At 36.9% G+C, this 15862-nt stretch overlaps 2 protein-coding genes and 1 non-coding gene across 3 annotated transcripts; 2 read left to right on the forward strand and 1 right to left on the reverse strand.

The window, feature by feature from the left end:
• The first annotated feature begins 3156 nt into the window (after nt 1–3156).
• On the forward strand, nt 3157–5985 carry cd248b (CD248 molecule, endosialin b). Its single transcript, XM_046867167.1, has one exon. The coding sequence runs from the start codon at nt 3273–3275 to the stop codon at nt 5343–5345; it is 2073 nt and encodes a 690-aa protein (XP_046723123.1). The 5' UTR covers nt 3157–3272; the 3' UTR covers nt 5346–5985.
• A 2056-nt stretch (nt 5986–8041) lies between these two features.
• trnas-gcu lies at nt 8042–8123 on the reverse strand. Its single transcript has one exon. It is a non-coding gene; the product is annotated as a tRNA-Ser (tRNA).
• Nucleotides 8124–10690: 2567 nt separating this feature from the next.
• Nucleotides 10691–15022, forward strand: zgc:110540 (deoxynucleoside kinase). Its single transcript, XM_046867129.1, has 7 exons — nt 10691–10963; nt 12152–12267; nt 12640–12833; nt 12931–13078; nt 13921–14036; nt 14464–14563; nt 14701–15022. Exons 1-7 carry the CDS (start codon nt 10870–10872, stop codon nt 14725–14727), a joined length of 795 nt encoding a protein of 264 aa, XP_046723085.1. The 5' UTR covers nt 10691–10869; the 3' UTR covers nt 14728–15022.
• Nucleotides 15023–15862: the final 840 nt, after the last annotated feature.

Here is a 15862-nt window from a genome sequence, read left to right on the forward strand (position 1 = left end):
CACATATGCATTAATTATCCAGACAGCAGCTATCTGTTTCACATCCAGCAGGGCAGTGTCAGGTCCTGGATTTTACCTCAGATCCCAGAATAATCCGGTTTAACCGAGGTATTTAGTTAAATAAGACCACATATCCAGAGGAGTTAAGCATGTGTGAAGTTGAGAGGTCAAAGGGTTAGTGGGTGCTCCATTAAGTTCAAGCTATTGCAGACAGCTGTAGAGGGCATAACGATCTCTCATAGTGTAGTGGTGTTGGGGAGTTAAGAAAGAAAGAAGGAAACAGGATGTTGATGTTCTCCCCCTACTAAGTCTATCTAAAATGAGCAACAGTTTACCAGCATTCCTCATCAGGAGATTCCCTAAGGCAATAGCACACTGATTATATGTGTGTTCAAGGGATGCTCATGTCAGGCGCTGCAGGAGACAAATTTTCAAAACAGCATGCTTGTTAAGACAGTAAAAATATTTTTGAAAATACGAACAGGTTTGTCTGTGTGTGTGTGTGTGTGTGTTTGTTGTGAACTGCATTTCTCATGTTTCTGATGCAAATTTCCTATGATTTTCTGAGTTGTAGTATAAACATGAAAAAAAGAATCCCTTCTAAAGTTCAAGTCAAGAAGCTTTTATGTTGTTATTTTAACCAAATATAGCTGATGCACTACACAGTGAAATAAAACAACGTTTTTTTCAGGACCCTGGTGCTACATAAACAACATAGAGCTACATCACACAACATAGATCTACATAATAGAAAATTAGACTAAGAACCAAAAGGTAACCAAAAATGTTTCACAATCATATTCATATATATTGAAGATGTAGGTATGCAATTTTTTCAACAAATGTGCTGTTTTTACTATTTAATTTAATGTAATATCTTATTATATCATAACAAATTTTTTTTCTTACCATCAAGAGGGTTGTGCAGATTCAGGTTCATATTTAAATGCCTCATAAACTGAAAAGTGATAGAGACATGTTTTGTCTCTATTCATTGAGCATTTTGGTGTTAATGAGTTCAAGCTCTGGATCTATTTTACAATGTTTGACCATGTATTGTCTGTTTTTATGATAGATGCCTGCACATGTGAACCTGCTCCCACTTGTGATTTTATGAGCTTAGAATAAGAACTGACATACATGGGTTGCAATAGTCTGCTGGTTAATAACTTCTAATAAGGATCACTACAGCTTTGGAAAACCCCAGAAAAAAAATATCTACAAAGGGAGTATCTACAGGATAAAATCTTCACAGTCTACAGATGAAGGACAGGAAGTGACCTATTCACCAAATCACAGCCAAATACTAAAGTCAGTCTGATAATTGAATGTTCTATAGAATGAATTTGGTCTGTATTGGCAAAAGGTTTTTGTGCATACTGAGTGTTATGAGGTCAAGCAGATATTTCAGTAATTTATTGACTTATATAAAGAAATTATTCTTAAGATGAGCATGATTTTATACAATAGACAATGCAGAAAAACCTAATGGAAACTGTCTTCTGAAAAATTTTCCAGCAAATGAAACATAAGCAAAGTTATGACAGCTTCAGGTCTTTTACAGTTTGGAAACCTTCATTTATTTCAGGGAAAGATGCAAATCTAAACAGGCAGTGTGGGATAGAGACCAGATGTGTCTGCACTAAGCATACTTCAGCATATGGGCTGTTGGAACAAAAAATGCCCCGGGAAGATCAGCATCTCTGAAGGGTTATATACACACAACAATAAAAGTTACTATACAGTTTGTTGGCTCTTATCTTCTATGGCTGAGCTTTATAAAACTTGCAATTGCCTTTAAATTAGTTTTTGTTTTGCATGTAAACTCTTTAGTTGCTTTTCTTTGAAATGCGGTACAAAGCCACATTAATTTAAGGGCATCCAGGGAAAACAAAGAAGCCAAGACTGAGTTGTTTGAATTGGAAAGACAGAAAAAGCAGTTTTGGGACTGAATTTTACAAAGGTACACTTTGACTCAAGGCAGTGAGAATTAGACAGAACTCATGCCTGGGAGAAATGGGAGCTGAAGGTTGATTTGATCTACAGACAGGGAAAAGGTTTTAGAACAAAAGCAGTCATAGCTTAGTCTGGCTTCTAGACATTTTATACTGACCACTGGCACCACTACAATTTCTGACCTTCGTCTGCCTAATAGCTTTTTCAACTCCGTTTTGAATTTAGATCCCATTCTAACTGGACATTTTATTTCTCGTTATCTCATCAAGGGTAAATGTGATATAATAGTTGTTCATAAAAATATGACACATAAAACCAATTCAATCATGGTCCATACTTTTAAATCTGAAAGATGGTGAAAGAAAGGACGTGTAAGTAGTTTCCCACTATATAGAAATGAAAACATTTGTTGAAAAGTTTTAACTGTAAACCAGAGTTTAAGTCCTTTGAAGAGAAAGATTTATTTTGATGGGACTTGAAGCAGAGTTGTGGTTTTTATTTGGGAATGAAAGAACAGATGCAGACTGTCCGTGCTATGCAAAATAAAGGCGCTGTGTTTCCCAATGATATTCAAGTTTATGAGCTTGCTTCTGATCCCAGACAGAAGGATATCTAACTCACAGCATGTTCCTGCTTCATTATTTTATTTCTCAAGACTGAATCTGATAATCATGCACTTTTAATTCCTTCTTCATAAAATGTTTAAAGGGTAATTTTACAAATGAAAAAGAGACTAATGAAAGGAGATGGTAAACAGTACGTTTGTATAGTAAAGTATAATAACACAGCACGATCTGTAAAACTTTACGTGCCCTATAATTTTTGAATGCCTCTTCTCATACATGAAAGTGAGTTACATTCAGTTAAACTGCATATAGAAAAATGAAGAAAATAATTCAAATGCATACATAAACAAAGGAAAGAAAACCTGCTGCAAAATGATAGCAGGTCATTTCCAAGCTCACAGACAAATTTGTGATTATGATAGATGAGCTGGAGGTAGAGTGGGGGGCTTGTTAGTGGGGCTACAAACTATTTCCTTAAACAGTCTTATGAAAACCATACGGCACCGGAGAAAACCACAGGCCAAAATCCAGCCCCCCCAAAACTCCTCACTTACTCCCTCACTCATTACCCGCCCCCTCTTCCAAAAACATACGTCCATACCCTCCCTCACTGTCTCTCTTTTGCAGACAGGCTGCAGACAAATATGCTGAGACCAGAGCTTTAGGGGATCTCATTACCAATTGCAAAAGCAAAGTGAAGGCTGAAATATTTTTTATCACAAAACAGAAGAAAGCACAGAAGAAAATAAGATGTCAGATGAACAAAGGAGGGATGCAGAGGAAGAGGAAGAACAGTCTATGAGAAAGATGTGCTGTTCTGCATACCCTTTTCTTTTTCTTGCTGCACTAATGATATGCCTGCCTCATGGAATTTGGGGTGAAACCTTGCAGGAATCGGATGGTTTGTGCAACGCTGATGGATGCTACTCAGTTCACTTCCAACGAAAGACTTTCCGGGAGTCCTTGAAAAGTTGCAAAGATAGAGGGGGCAATCTGGCTGCAGTGAAGCAACCAGAGGAGGCAGCATTGATCCAGGACCTGCTGAATGCTAAAGAGCGTCATGGTCCTCGTCCCAAGATAAGGCTCTGGATAGGTCTCCAAAGGCCACCTCGGCAATGCTCGGCCACACGTCCACTGCGGGGCTTCACCTGGGTTGCGGGATATCAAGAGACGGAATACACTAACTGGCAACGTGAGGAATTACCAGGTGCATGTACTGCCCTTCGTTGTGTGGTCATTACCTACAATACTTTGGAGAATAGAAATACTGACCAGAACAACTTTAAGTGGCTAGATGGTTCATGCATGGTTGCTGTGGATGGTTTTTTGTGTCACTACACGTACAGAGGGATGTGTCCATCTCTTCAGAGTGAAGGAGAAGGACCTGCACAGTACGCCACCCCTTTTAACTTAGTCAGTACCGTGCTTTCCCATATCCCCTATGGCTCTGTGGCCACCCTCTCTTGTCCAGACATCAGCAAGGGAGATCAGTCAGTGCTTTGTATGCAACACGAGGATGGACAAGTTGGATGGTCCAAGGAGGCACCTCTTTGCTCCGATGATATAAAGGACTGGTGTGAGAATGATAATGGAGGTTGTGAGCACAACTGTGTGAATTCAGTTTCTCACTATTACTGTCAGTGCTCAGAAGGTTTCAAGATAGGGGAAGATGGGCTAAGCTGCCAGCCTTTGGATCCATGTCACCAAGCTGAATGTGAATTTGACTGCGAGCCCAGTATTGGGGGATACCGCTGCAAGTGCCCAGAAGGATACCTCCTCTCACAGGATGGTCTTAATTGCATTGATATCGATGAGTGTGCGCAAAGTCCATGCCCCCAAGTGTGTGTCAACGCACCAGGAACGTTTGAGTGCCGCTGCAATGAGGGCTATCAGCTGTCTGAGTTTGGTGAGTGTTTGGATGTTGATGAATGCAATGAAGGCAAATGTGAGCACTCCTGTGAAAACTCCCCAGGAAGCTATATATGTCTTTGTCATGACGGATTCTCCCTGATGCCTGATGATTCAGAACGCTGTGAAGATATTGATGAGTGTGAAGTCGCTGGAACTTGCGAGCAGATATGTAACAATTATGAAGGCAGATTCGATTGTAGTTGTGAGGTGGGCTATCAGTTGCAGCTGGATCAGTATTCATGTTTGCCTATCGAAGACATGGATGAACTTTACACAACAGCTGAACCAGCTCATCCAATAACACTTACTTGGGATGACCCTGGTAACTCACCTGACATAGTGACTGATAATATTCCTCTTGATTGGGTTACTGAACTTCCTACAGCGCTGGACTGGTTTACAGATACAACAGAAGATGACTACCTTACTTTGCCAGCCTCACCTGACTTAACAGAGCAAACCTCCAGTTCCCCAACATCAGACTGGTTAAAGGTTGCAACAACTTCAAATATACCAGCAGATTCAAATGCTAAAGATAAAACAAGCCAGTTGTTGGATGAGAAGAGAGTATTGTCACAAGGTGAAGACCACTTAACGTCACCCTTTCCACCAAAGCTGAAGAAGGATGCTGATAGGATCACTCCTTTTACACATCAAATCCTAGAAGGTAGTTTGCCATCTGTCTCCAGTCTAGAGCAAAATCCAGGTGGCAAAAAGAAGCATGACAGAAGCTGGTTGCTAGTAGCACTACTAGTTCCTCTCTGTGTCTTTATTGTAGTCATGCTAGCACTGGGCATTGTGTACTGTACAAGCTGTGCTGTTGAGCCACGCAACAAAAACGTAGCAGACTGTTATAGCTGGACCACTAACTCCAAACCTGCTGAACCAAAAGCTACGAAATCACAGGCTTGAAACTTTTGGAAAGGACAACATGACTATTAAAACAGAGGTGACCCCAAAATGTCTTGCTATGTGTGTCATTTTTGTATTTTTTTATATATTATATATATATATATATATATATATATATATATCATTTCAAATATTTCAGGTTTGGACTGTTTTGAGAACAAAGCTTCAGAAGTAAAGTTAAAACCAGTTGGAAACAAAAATATCTCAATGCCTTTTTGATGTTTAGATGTTCTGATGGAATTATTACTGTATTTCACACATCCTAAGGTTACATAAAGCTAAGATTTGAGTATGCATTTTACCGTTTCCCCCATTTTTTATGCAAAAAATGATGACTATCTTGACTGCCTTCAACATTTTGTAATATATGTACATTCAGGAAGGTCATGTTGCTCAGCTACATGTGTTAGTGTATGATTATTATTTTAATATTTGGTTATTTTTACGCATTGATGTTTGTTCAGTAGTAAAATTTCTAGGTGTTCCAAAAAATGTGTGTAAAGCAGTGTATTGGAAAACATTGTATGTTGTACAGTTTGCCTGTGTGAGTTGATTGTCTGTAATGGGAACATGCACTCCAGTTGTATCTTGCCAAAATTATTAATTGTTTGCCTCAAATTTGCAATAAAATCGAGTGTGAAGTCTGCTGGTCGACATTTATTAAAATTTCTGCACAAATTATATGTGGATTATGTTATGCTCTAGCGCCCCCAACAGTACATTGTGGTATTTACAATAAAATGAGCTGTCAGGTTGGTTGTAACTACAGAAAATTGGTGAGGTCTGAGGATTGATTCCTTGCGTCCATACATTATAGTTATGAGGTCTGTTTTTAACATCACAGATGTGTGATTAATACGATACAAAAGCAAACTGATTTAATGAGGTGAAAGTCTTTTGTACGAGAGAAATTATGAAACCAAAACCCTTAGTGTATTTAATTTAATATATATGATAAACAATTAAGCATTAAAGAAGGAATGAAGCGATTGGAACAAATCAATTTATAACAGTGAGACTATCTGAAAAAAGGGAAATTATTAAATGATCAAAATTATAACTTAATCATGCTGTGTTTTAGAAACTAGTGGTGTTGCATGTTTTTTTAGTCTGGGTCATTGGCTGAAGTTTTGATCCCTTTACTGTTTTAAGGCCATATTGTTGTTTTTTTTTAAAAAAAACTACTTTTTTCTAAAGTAGCATTTAGCTAAAATGATTGAAGATCGGTGCTGGTAATTAATCACATTAAACAATGACCAACATTCTATAAATGATCATTTCTAAAATTTGAGATAAGATAAGATAAGATAAGATAAGATAAGATAAGATAAGATAAGATAAGATAAGATATACGTTTATTTGTCCCACAGTGGGGAAATTTCTATGTTACAGAAGCAAAGAAAATAAAATGTGCAAATATATATAAAAATAGAGACACATCAAAAAAGTAAATACATTGCAGTGTATAAATACAAAGAAAAAAGAGACCTCCAATAAGTAGTTACACTTTAAAACATATTGCACATAGGTAATATTGCACATACGTGGGTAATATTGGATCCATGTTTTGTTGTTTTTGTAAAAATACATTTCACAATAATTGTAAAAATTATAGAAACATTGTAAATAATATAGAAAATGGCCTTTTCAAGATGTCTTTTTGTGGACTTTTGAAATTTTAACAAGTCCTGACCTGTATCCCATGTCAAAAATAGAAGTGATTTTTGGTTTGTTGGTTTATTCTGACTAGCAGTAGAGCTCAAGGTCAGCAAACACATATGGTGTTATCAGATCTACAGCTCAAGAGCCAGTTTCTACCATGCAGTTTGGGAATATGTGCCGAGATTATATTTATTATGAACATGTTCTAGATATTTTTTAGTTAGGAGCCAACAAATCATATTTAGCACCTGTATGGCAACTCCTTAAAAAAACGTAATTATTAAAAAAAAAAAAGCCATGCTATATTATTGCCACAATTCCTAATTTAAAGTCGTCCCAAAGATGATGGAGAGGCTGTGAAGAAATCGTTTTATGTTTATTAAATTACATTTTAATTAACTAGAGAGATTTTGTCCCTGAGTGTTTTGGTAGTACTGGCTATATTTGCTCTTTGTTCATATTGCTGTTTTCTTTTCTCAAATTATAGAGTTGCCTTACACAACAATATGTTGTCTGGATTATATACTAGGCTATGGCTTGATAGTGTATGAGGCAAAGCTGTGTAATGAACTTACTGATTCTACTGAAACATCTTGTAGGTGTTAAGTATGAGATTACAGTGCAATGCACAATTTGACAAGAAAATAAATACTATAAAAAAATATTACATTTACATTTTGCAGCATTTAGCAGATGCCCTTATCCAGAGCGACGTACAAAAGCGCTTAGAGTCTCTAGCCATAAATAAATCTACACTGGTATGCAAGATTACAAACTTAATATAAATATATAACTCTTAAATTCTACAAAGCAGAATTCTTATTAAGCTTGACTACATTTTGTGCTCACTACCACTTTAGAGTGGGGAATAATAATAATAATAATAATAATAATAATAATAATAATAATAATAATAACAACGTTTTGGTATAAAATCCTACAAACAAAAAAAACTATTTTTAAAAAACGTTCATAGTTAAGCCTGTATTTGAATATAACCATTAAAATAATTTTTTAAAGAAGATAAAACTTGTCGACGAGGATGGGATTCGAACCCACGCGTGCAGAGCACAATGGATTAGCAGTCCATCGCCTTAACCACTCGGCCACCTCGTCTTGGTGCTAAACCGGGAGTTTATCATTTATAAAAAATGTATGATACGCCGTGGGCTTTTTTTACTATCACATATAATTATTAATATTTATAATTATTTATCATTAATAAAGATAAATCACAAGGAAAGCAGGTGTATTTCAGGATTTTAAACGCATTACTGTTAGCACTGCTAGTATTAGTCACGTTTTCCCGGTTCCGTAGACTAATTCCGACTTAACTTGATAAACCACGAAAACGTGTTTAAAAGTGATAAAATGATAATAATACAAGTCAATTGTCTCTATTTGTGTTTAGTGTATACAGTGTTTTAGGATAAAAGTTCTTTTGTTTTAGCTAGCTAGTAGCTTTGTGGCTGTTAAAGTGCTGCTAACTCTCTTGTGTGAAACTCAGACAGTCTCAGTTCTCAGCTAGGGTGAAAACATAAAATATCATGAAGTAGTCAAGTCTTTTGTCAGGAGGTTTTTCTAAGGTCAAGGAGCAGACCTGGAGTGATCCGGAAGAAATTATGGAGTGCTTTGGTTATATATGGATGCTACTAGTGCTCGAATTGAGTCAAGTCTTATGAGGGGTCCCCAGTTGTTGAGGGGTTCCAGTTGTTGGGGGGCTTTCTGTCAGAGTCAGCTATTAACAATGTAACACAAAACAGTATGAAAGTGTTTAAAGGCCTGTTTAATGACCTTTTTATTAGTTAAAACATCGATAGGATGGCAACGTATCAGGCGATGTCAGTGAAAGAATACATGTTAATGCGTGACTTTTCCACTTAGAACAGACCATAGTGGTCTGTCTGGTTTTGTCTGTGCTTGCTTTCCTGTCTTGTTTGCAGTTGACAGCCGATGGAAATCTTTGGAGTGCAAACTTAAATATGTACTGGATTTCTGCCAAATTCTTTCTGCAAATATCAGCTACTAGCTTCAAATGAGGGTTGCTTTCGTCTGAGCACCCCCGCATTACTGGGCCTATTAATAATGAAAGATTTGTAATTTATGTTGAATACGAAACCCTGACTTGGAGTAAATGCGGTTATGGGGAGAAGATGTGGTGAAGGGAATGAGTTTAGGTACCTGGGGAGTGTGCTAAAGAAGTGAAGAAAAGAGGGCAGGCAGGGTGGAGTGGGTGGAGAAGAGTGGCAGGAGTGATAGAGTATCTGCAAGAGTGAAAGGGAAAGTTTATAGGACTGTGGTGAGACCTTCTATGTTGTTTGGTTTAGAGACAGTGGGCATTGACTAAGAGACTGGAGGTGGAGCTGGAGGTAGCAGAGCTGGAGATGCTGAGATGTTCATTGGAAGTGATGAGTTCATTGGGAGTCTTTGGATCCCATTAAAAGTGGAGTTTGGACATGGAGAAGCTGGTGTTGGATCAATGATGATCGCAAATGTCAAGCTATTTTATGAGTTGCTCAGTAGCTTCTGGTTCCATAACCTCAAATGACTGTATAAGACTGTAGGAAGGACATTACTCATAATCACACATTCCAGTGCTCATGAAATTAGCTCTCACGCTCCAGTGTTTAGTTCTCACTCTCCAGTGTTCTGTATTGTTTAAAGATTTATAATCACACTCTTGATATCACACAAATGAGTCTTTTGAGTCTGGTTCCTCTCAAGGTTTCTTCCTCATAACATCTAAGGGAGTTTTTCCTTGCCACAGTCACCATGGCTGCTCATCAGGGGTAAATACACACTGTTCACCTTAACTGTTACATTCTGTAAAGCTGCTTTGAGACAATGTCTGTTGTGAAAAGCGCTATAGAAATAAACTATAGAAGAAGAAGAAGAAGAAGAAGAAGAGATGTTATTACTGCACATGTGTCATGTGACTTGCATCGAGTCACAGAGCCAGTCTATCAGTGGTCGTTTAGTCGGGCTTGGCATATGGTAAGTAATCATGTTTTCATCAGGCACTTAAAATGTTATTTCTTTATTTATATTTGTTTATCAGTAACTTTAAATGTTAATTTGACATTCTGAGAAGCATGATTGAATCATTGTTGAAAAACTATTACATTTTAGAGTAGTGAGAATAAATGTAAAATGTTGGTGGGTTATAAATTGTATAATAAAGTACACAAGAATTACTCACAAATGTTATGTCCACGTTTCATGAGTTCAAGGTTGTTTAAGGTATTAAATAATATACAATCAAGAACAATAGCAATGTCAAAAACAATAAATCTTACAAATTCAACAAAACAATACAAGAAGGGCCAAAAATGACTATTAAATAAATATATAATGACTAATTCAGGTGAGGTTACAGTAATATATACAGGATATAATTCACTGCATTCACTCTTATTATTTATTTATTTGTATACAAGCAGCATCATTTGAACACTTCAGCACACAAAAACATCCAATACAGTTGTGTTTTTCCAAGTTGATGATGTAAAAACTTGAAAAATTAATAAACGCTAAATGCTTTGTGAGGGTTCGAGTGAAGAAAACGTGTGTAATTACAGAAAAGATCGTGCCACTGTAATAACGCCATGACTGTTTTATTGTCAACATTGTAATTCTAAACCACGTTTCTCACTGGGTGATGCCTTCCTGTGGGCGTGTCCCAACAACCGGATGTGACGCAGTTGCGCGCGCGGTCGACTTTTCCACCCCTGGAGCTTAGCGCGGTTTTTCAAAAGGCAGTGGACTCCTGAAAGGACAGAAAGAAGAGAGCAGAGAGGGATTTTTTATTCCTTTTAAAATCAATTTTATTATTAATAAGCGTCAGTAACCTGCAGTTTCAGTCATGGCGACTCCTCCGAAGAGAATGTGCTCTCGACCTGACCTGGACAGCAGTTTTGAAAAGCGGGTTAAGAAGATATCCATTGAGGGAAACATTGGTAAGTTATATAATTACTATATTAATGATAGTCATGGCTAAATATTTAGCGGAAATATGAGAAGTGGCTGGATGTATTATATGTTTATTATCTTTTACGAATTCCTCATGCCTTTTTTGGGGGGTCTTCATATCACTTCTGTCACTTGGCGCCAAAGAAGGATGCAAACACGCGGGAAGTTACAAACCATGACGTCAGATGTTTATTATTCGATTGTTTTTTCCCCTTAAAACACCATTAATTATTTAGAAAACTAAACACGACAATATTATGACCCTCATTGTCAAACTCATAACATTTACTTTGACTGACTTCCCTGCTTTCTTTCATTTCTGCAGTCATAAAAAATAATGTAAAGTAAGTTACTTTATTTTTTATTAATGAACAAAATAGAAAGTAAATACAGAGAAAATCCAAATCAAACCCCTTTGCATGCAAAACTGCGTCATCTTTTTGAAGGAACTTCGCTATTAGGTTGTTCCAAACTTCTCGGAGAACGAACCCCAGATGTGCTTTGGATGTAGGCTGTCTCATATCCTTCTCTCTCATGAAATCCCAGACAGACTCGATGACATGGAGATCAGGACTTTGTGGGAGCCAAAAAAAATTTTCCCCCCAGGACTCCTTGTTCTTCTCTATGCTGAAGATAGTAATCTTTGAAAGTTTTCAAATTCCAGGCTGATCAGATGTCTCTGATGGTGTTATTGCATGATGGATAAGTATCTGCTTGTATTTCTTAGCATTGGGGACACCGTGAAGCCTGACAAAATCTCCAACTCCATTTGCAAAAACGCAGCCCCAACGTTGCAGGAAACCTCCATCATGCTTCACCGTTGCCTCCAGAAACTCAAAATTGTTCCGCTGTCCAGACGTTCGCCATACAACTTGTCTCCTGCTACAGCTAAAAATAATAATGATAATATTATGTAGAGTTTAGTAGTAGTAGTAGTCATTGGCGTATGTATTTTGTATCTGGGAAGCATGTGATAAGCTCAAGTCCACTGATTTCATCTCTAAAGGACACGACTGCTTGTTCCAGTCCCACTTTTTTATCATTACCATCCACACTTGCGTCCATTGAAAACAAGTTTACGGATATTTGTGACTGATCTCTGCTCAGTGTTTTGTTGGTCCTACACAATTGTGTGTTTATGGTATTATGTAATTGAACCTCCATTTCTCGAATAGCTGCAGGCAAGTCGACCTTTGTGCAGTTGTTGGAAAGAGAATCGGAGGAATGGGAAGTGATCCCTGAGCCCATTGGAAAGTGGTGCAACATTCAGACTACGGACAACGAGTATAAGGTATGAAATCCTAATACTTTTCTTCCTACAGTGAGCTTATGTTACATCTTTTTCTGGGTTGAAGCTTTACAGAATAAGGCCTCTGACAAGCAGACTGGACTGTAGAGGAGCCAGATAAAGACTAAATCTTTGCTCAAGATTAATCTTGTGAACAACTAGCACAGTTATTTATTCCATTTGTTGTTTTTTAAAAGCACTTTTAGTTGCTCATTTTAATGAGTCTTTAAAGAGTTTATTTACTCATTAATATCATGCATTTCTATTTGTAAGTAAGGAAGCACACCTCGCACGGTGTTTATTGTTTCATGTGTATAACTTGTTTAGATTGTAATTTTCTTGCCTAAAATGTTCTTGACTTGTTTGTTTTTTAAGGAACTGACCACATCCCAGGAGAGTGGAGGCAACCTGCTGCAGATGTTGTATGACAAGCCCAGCCGCTGGTCCTACACCTTCCAGACCTACGCGTGCCTCAGCCGTATTCGTGCACAGCTTCAGCCTCACTCTGCCAAGCTCCAGCAAGCAGAGCATCCTGTCAAGTTCTATGAGCGCTCGGTCTTCAGTGACCGGTACGTAGCAAAAGAAAGGGGGGACTGGATCCCATGCACTGTGTATGTCTTTAATGTAACAACATGTAAATGTTAAGCAAACGGTCTTGTTTTGCAGATATGTTTTTGCTTCAAATCTATTCGAGTCTGGAGACCTGAATGAGACAGAGTTTTCCATCTACAAAGACATTCATAGTTGGCTCTTTTCTCAGTTTGAGGATAAACTTGAGCTTGATGGCATGATCTATTTGCGGGCCGATCCTGAGGTATGGTGTGTTGTCTGTGTGTATGTGTTTAATATATGGATGGTTGTAACAAAGCAGTGACTATAGTATTATGATCAAACTCTTGATGTCACCCAAATGAGGATGGGTTCCCATTCTGATTCTGGTTCCTCTCAAGGTTTCTTCCTCATTACATCTAAGGGAGTTTTTCCTTGCCACAGTCGCCACGGCTGCTCATCAGGGATAAATGCACACCATTTACCTTGACTGTTGATTTCTGTAAAGCTGCGTTGATACAATGTCTGTTGTGAAAAGTGTTTTAGAAATAAACTGGACTTGACTTGACTATGACAATAGTACCAAAGGGCTGAGGTGGTTACTTTGTGCCTGATGGTCGTGTAGGGACAGAAAGGTCCTTATCGCTGATTCATATTAGCAATTCTGAACTTAACACTAAGTATGAACCATACAGTCAGATAGCAGGTGTCTAGAAAGATTTTTTTTACATTTTGTTACACTGTTAAGGCAGTAGGAAATGTAAATTAATGTCTGTGATTCAAAAGCAAAATCCAAACACAGAGAAATGGAGAAATCTAAAGTTATTTTAACTTGAAGCATGTGAATAAAATATTAATTAGAAACTGGTGTAATGTTCAAATCTGTCTCACCATCATTTAAAAATTGGGCGGAAATGTATGTGGGTTTTTCTTGGGATTCACACATACACAATTTATACAACCTGACACACAAGAATACATAATTTCACACATTTATTTTCCTTAGTGTTGTGTGTGACAGATTTGTGAATGTACATTAAATTGGTTTAAACTGCAAAAAGAATTGAATTTCTCACAAAATCTAAACTCCAGTCATTTGTGTTGCAGAGGTGTATGCAGCGTCTTAAATTGCGAGGTCGCGAGGAAGAGCAGGGTATTCCTTTGGAGTACTTGGAGAACCTTCACCACAAACATGAGTGCTGGCTTTATAACAGAACTACACGGTAAGCTTCTCATCTTTTATTTATTTATTTTTTGCTGCCATCAGTCTGTATTAAAATACAGGTTGATCTAAAGGATATAAAAATCAGTATTGTGGCGATTTTGTAACCTGATTGCATTTAGTATTAAAGGCAGTACTGGCAACTAGTGGCCAAATAGTTATTTGATAAATAGCTGCAGTCCTAAATAGAGTACGTGGTAATAAAATCTACAGAGCTGAAGCCGTCGATCAGTGAGACTCTAGAGTTGTATATGAGAAATGAAACACATGATCGTGTTGAAGTTATGGTCAATAAAAAAAGAAATGTCATTCACCAACATTGATGAGTGTCCCAATGTATTGAACGTGATGTTAATATGGTGAATTCTGTTTATTAACACTGATTGTTTGTATTTGTTTGTTTTGTTTTTTTACAAAACCCCCCCCAGGCTTGATTTTGAATACTTGAAAGAAATCCCTATTCTGGTGCTGGACGTTAATGACGACTTCAAAAATGACAGAATTAAGCAGCAGTCAATCGCTGACAAGGTAAAACGCACTGTTTAGCCTAAAATCATTATATAGTATGATTATTCAAACATCTCATGTTCTTGATCGAAAGAAATATTATGGAAATGATCAATTGTACAGTTAATTAATTTGCTGATTGTTTGATTTCTTTACAGGTGAAGGAATTCCTGTCTACTCTCTAATATATAATCAAGCGCTCTCCAGAGTGTGTGTGTGTGTGTGGTGTTTGTATTATTTTCTTTTTTACAGGATTTTGTTTTTATTTCATTTCTTTTTACATGTTTAGGAACATATGTATTAAATGCCTATTAAAAAATTCAAACGACTATAGCGACCTTCGATTATGTTCAGATCTACGGGAGTGTAGGGAATTGTCCTCGTGTTAATCTTGTCATCCTCATACAAAATATACGGGAGAACAAACATTTACAATTGTAAATATATATTTATATTTGTTTTATTAAAACATTTGTTTTATCCTGTTTGTCTGAATTGCCTTTTTGGGAAACTTTATAATGAGCCATGGAAAACATGACTTTAAGGATGTTCTGCATTTTTTTTTTTTTTTTTTTTTTGTTGTTGTTGTTGTTGTTGTTGTTTTTCAGTCTTGTTAGCATCATGACAACTGATGCGAAAATGTTTACAGCTGCTATTATTTAAGTTATAACCTACCTGATTATTATCCTATAAAAGCATGTCAGATTATGTTTTTATCTTCACATCCAAAGAAATTGCAATTTATTGTGTCTTCTTTAGTAGAAAAGAATAATCTAGCATCCGTGTAGCATATGGTTCATTGCGACATTTTCCTGTATCTAGAAAACAAGAAACCCAGATTCCCTTGAAAATGACTAATTGTGGAAAACATTTTTGTGAAATGCCATTATTTCTTTCTTTTTTTTTTTTTTCCTTTTACTTACTGTTTGGATGAACATTAATGGAAAGCTTTGTCATGTCAAAGTCAATTCCAATACAATACTTTAACTTGCAGTGGTCAGTATCTTTTAAAAGTGCTCCAAGCAAGGAACAGTGATGAATCGGCGACAGAGTCATGGGCGGCCAAGGCTTATTGATGCACGTGTGTTCCGATCCGACAGACGAACTTTTGCAGCAAAAGGGGGACCAACACAATATTGTCACACATGTACATTTATATAATATAATAAATAAATCATTGTTTCTGAATGTCCCATATGTTTTCTGTTATTTCTACCATTACAAATTACATGTATATTTAGTAAATACCTCTTTTTTTATTTTATTACATTTAACATGTAATAACTACAGTATATCAGATGCAGATTGCCCTTGTGTATT

The sequence above is a fragment of the Silurus meridionalis genome, chromosome 15, assembly GCF_014805685.1.
Source record: "Silurus meridionalis isolate SWU-2019-XX chromosome 15, ASM1480568v1, whole genome shotgun sequence".
Taxonomy (NCBI): Eukaryota; Metazoa; Chordata; class Actinopteri; order Siluriformes; family Siluridae; genus Silurus; species Silurus meridionalis.

Coding starts and splice junctions, on each gene's coding strand:
- zgc:110540 (XM_046867129.1), top strand. CDS start 10,870: ATGGCGACTCCTCCGAAGAGAATGTGCTCTCGACCTGACCTGGACAGC. Junction 13,079..13,920: donor ATTTGCGGGCCGATCCTGAG/GTATGGTGTGTT, acceptor TTTGTGTTGCAG/AGGTGTATGCAGCGTCTTAA. Junction 14,037..14,463: donor CTTTATAACAGAACTACACG/GTAAGCTTCTCA, acceptor AACCCCCCCCAG/GCTTGATTTTGAATACTTGA.
- cd248b (XM_046867167.1), top strand. CDS start 3,273: ATGTCAGATGAACAAAGGAGGGATGCAGAGGAAGAGGAAGAACAGTCT.